Source organism: Frankliniella occidentalis, unplaced genomic scaffold (genome assembly GCF_000697945.3).
Source record: "Frankliniella occidentalis isolate FOCC.00 unplaced genomic scaffold, Focc_3.1 Scaffold104, whole genome shotgun sequence".
NCBI lineage: Eukaryota > Metazoa > Arthropoda > Insecta > Thysanoptera > Thripidae > Frankliniella > Frankliniella occidentalis.
The window spans coordinates 89,394-92,480 of record NW_026267233.1 but is presented as its reverse complement, the minus strand read 5'-3'; the positions used below and the strand labels follow the sequence as shown (position 1 = coordinate 92,480).

Below are 3,087 nucleotides of genomic sequence, written 5' to 3'. Positions count from 1 at the left end.
TTTGTATCTTAATTGAACTTATTGTTTAAGCTTTGAGGTTTACTGTGCTATAGTAACTTAGTTTGTTTTCTATATTGTGGGTTGATATCTGTTTTTCTTTTGGGTCCCCCTCTTTGTTTTTTTGGGGATGACATCCATCTTTAGTTAAGCATACTCATTTGAAGTCTTTAAGCTTTGCTACATTTACTAATCTATGTATAAAAAATACATAGTCTTTTCTTTTTTGTTATTTGATGTTCACCTTTGTTTTTGGGTGTTGACATTCATCTTTATTTATTTTGTGCTAGTCACTTTCATACTTAAAGGACTTTTTTGGTTCAAAACCTACGTAATCTTTTTCATATTATTTCTCAATTGAAGTATTGCCATCATGAAGTGTTTTCTTTGTCATACTGAAATTCAACAAAAAGAATGTAATGTCCATTTTAAGTCATGTCACGGAGGTGTTAATGTGAGTAAATTAACATCTATAACATGTCCTGAAGACGATTGTGGTAGGCTTTTTCCTACTTATAACTCTTACAAAAAACATGCAAATGCAGAACATAGTGAACCAAATTTAGTTGAAGTCAGTGCTGTTGATTTGCCTAGTAGTTCTAGTTTAAATCAGCATTGTGAAAATGTCAACCAGCAAGATCATGACTCTAGTTCTGTTTCTGTTGATGCAACAAAGCTTTATGATTGTTCTAGAAAGTTAGAGAACTTTGATCTCTCTGTTATTTCTCAAGTTGATCAACTTGTTGCTAAGTTATATAGTTTGAATCACTTTCCTCGGTCTCATGTTCAGACAGTTATTGAAGACTTTTCTACATTAAATCGTGATTTAATTTCTCCCTTAGAAAGTGCTGTAAATGAAACCTTAACTGATTGTGGGGCGTCTACCTCTCAATTTTCTCATATTAGCAACATGTTTAAGATTGTAACCAACTCTTTCGAGCATTTGAAGACAGAATACCGCAGGTTGCAATATTTTACTGAGTCTGGTTGTTACATTGCTCCCATACAGTATGAGCTTGGAGAAGTTGATATTGCTTGCCATTCATCAGACGGTTCTCTTTTAAAAAAGAAAATGTTGTATGGACAAAAGATTCCTTTAGACAAGGTTCTCACAAAGTTCTTGGAGTTACCTGATTCTTTATCTTCTGTCATGGACTATGTTGAATATTTAAAGACTCAAAATGACATTCGCAATTATATGCAATGCCCACACTGGCAATCTAAACGTTCAAAGTTCTCAGTTGATGATATTGTTCTTCCTTTATGGGTGTACTACGATGATTTTGAATGTAACAACCCATTAGGTTCTAATTGTTTAAAATTAGGTGGAACATATGTGTCTTTACCTTGTCTTCCTCCCGAATGTCAGAGTAATATTGAAAACATATTTGTTGCTCTTATTTTTAAGACAAAGTACAGAGGTTTGTTTGGAGATAAGGTGTTGTTTTCTCCTCTTATTGAAATGCTTACTCAGCTTGAGAAGGAAGGTATTTTAGTTAGTACTAGTGATGGACCAAAACGTGTATATGTTATCACGAGTCTTCTTCTTGGTGACAATCTTGGTATTAATTCTCTTGGTGGATTTGCAGAGTCCTTTGGTGCTAATTATTTTTGTCGCTTTTGCAAAACTCACCGCTGTGATACTTTTACTCAGCTTGAGGAAGATAGTGCTACTCTCAGAGATGAGATTTCATACAAGGAAGATGTTGATACTGACAATGTCAAAGTTAGAGGTATTAAGTCAGAGTGTGCTCTCAATGTTTTGCCTTCCTTTCATATTACCTCAAATTATTCTATAGATTCTTTTCACGACTTGAACGAAGGCGTTGCTCATTATACAATGCTCCATGTTTTACGCCATTGCATTCCTAAATATTTTGATGTTGATTGTTTGAATGATAGAATCTCTATGTATCAGTATGGTGTATGTGAGTCGAACAAAGTGCCTCTATTACATAGTGAGTTTGCTGACCGGCGTAAGCTCAAAATGTCAGGTTCAGAAACTTTTGTGTTTGTGAAACATTTTGGATTAATTATTGGTGACTTGGTACCTTCTTCTGACCCCTTTTGGCGACTCTATGTTAAACTTCGACAAGTTTTTGATGTCTGTCAATCTAAGATACTAACTAGGTCAAAAGCAATAGTTTTAAAGGTTCTTGTTAAGGAGTTCAACTCTTTGTACTTGTCTGTCACAAATGATACCTTAAAGCCTAAATTCCACAATTTAGTTCATTATCCAAGAGCATTATTAGAATGTGGTGCTTTTGAACAGATGTCCACAAAACCCTTTGAAAGGAAACATAGAGATCTTTTGGCTCCTGCACACGCCACAACTTCCCGTAGAAATGTTGGTCTGACCATTGCTAAACAAATTCAACTTAATCTGTGCTTTAGGCTTTTGTCTAATAAGTCAATTTTGCCAAAAACTTTGTTTGGTCCATCTGATGTGATATCTCTGTATGATCTTGATTGTTACTTAGCAATAGCTAAGCGTCTCCCTAGTATTATTTTATCAAATGCATCCACATGCTTGTCACACAATTGGGTTGAAATTAAGGGCACCATGTACAAAACTGGTATGGTTTTGTTTATAAATGTTAATGAAGCTGGGCCTGTGTTTGGTATGATCGAATTTATTATTTCGAGAGATGAATGCATTTCATTTGTATTTAGGTACTTTGTTACTTTTGGCTTCAACCAACATGTCTGTGCATTCGAAGTGGACAATAGTAATGTTTTTTCTTGCATTTCTCAAAGTGACTTGTTCGACCCTATGCCACTCTCTTTAAATTTCTCCATAGAAAATGAGAAATATGTCATTTTAAGACATGCTATGTAGGGAACTATATCTCTCTTGTTATTTACTTGTGTATAGATTTATCATTAATTTGTGCAATTTAATGAGATGTTTTGATTCTAAGAATCTTTTCTGAATGGTCTGTTATGCTTGTGCTTGTCACAAATTTTGTACGTATATTTTTTTGTATAAATATCTATTTTTGTTAATTAGAGCCATCAAATGAGACTGACTGTTTTCTAACCAAAGTAAAGTTAACTTTACTTGTTTAAATGTTTATTTTTGTTAATTTC

General features: G+C 33.8%; 1 protein-coding gene across 1 annotated transcript; it reads left to right on the top strand.

The window, feature by feature from the left end:
- The first annotated feature begins 370 nt into the window (after positions 1–370).
- Positions 371–2,836, top strand: LOC127749882 (uncharacterized). The gene has a single exon (XM_052269841.1). The coding sequence runs from the start codon at positions 371–373 to the stop codon at positions 2,834–2,836; it is 2,466 nt and encodes an 821-aa protein (XP_052125801.1).
- Positions 2,837–3,087: the final 251 nt, after the last annotated feature.

What these genes read in the sequence shown, in the direction of transcription:
- LOC127749882 (XM_052269841.1), top strand. Translation starts at nt 371, where the DNA reads ATGAAGTGTTTTCTTTGTCATACTGAAATTCAACAAAAAGAATGTAAT.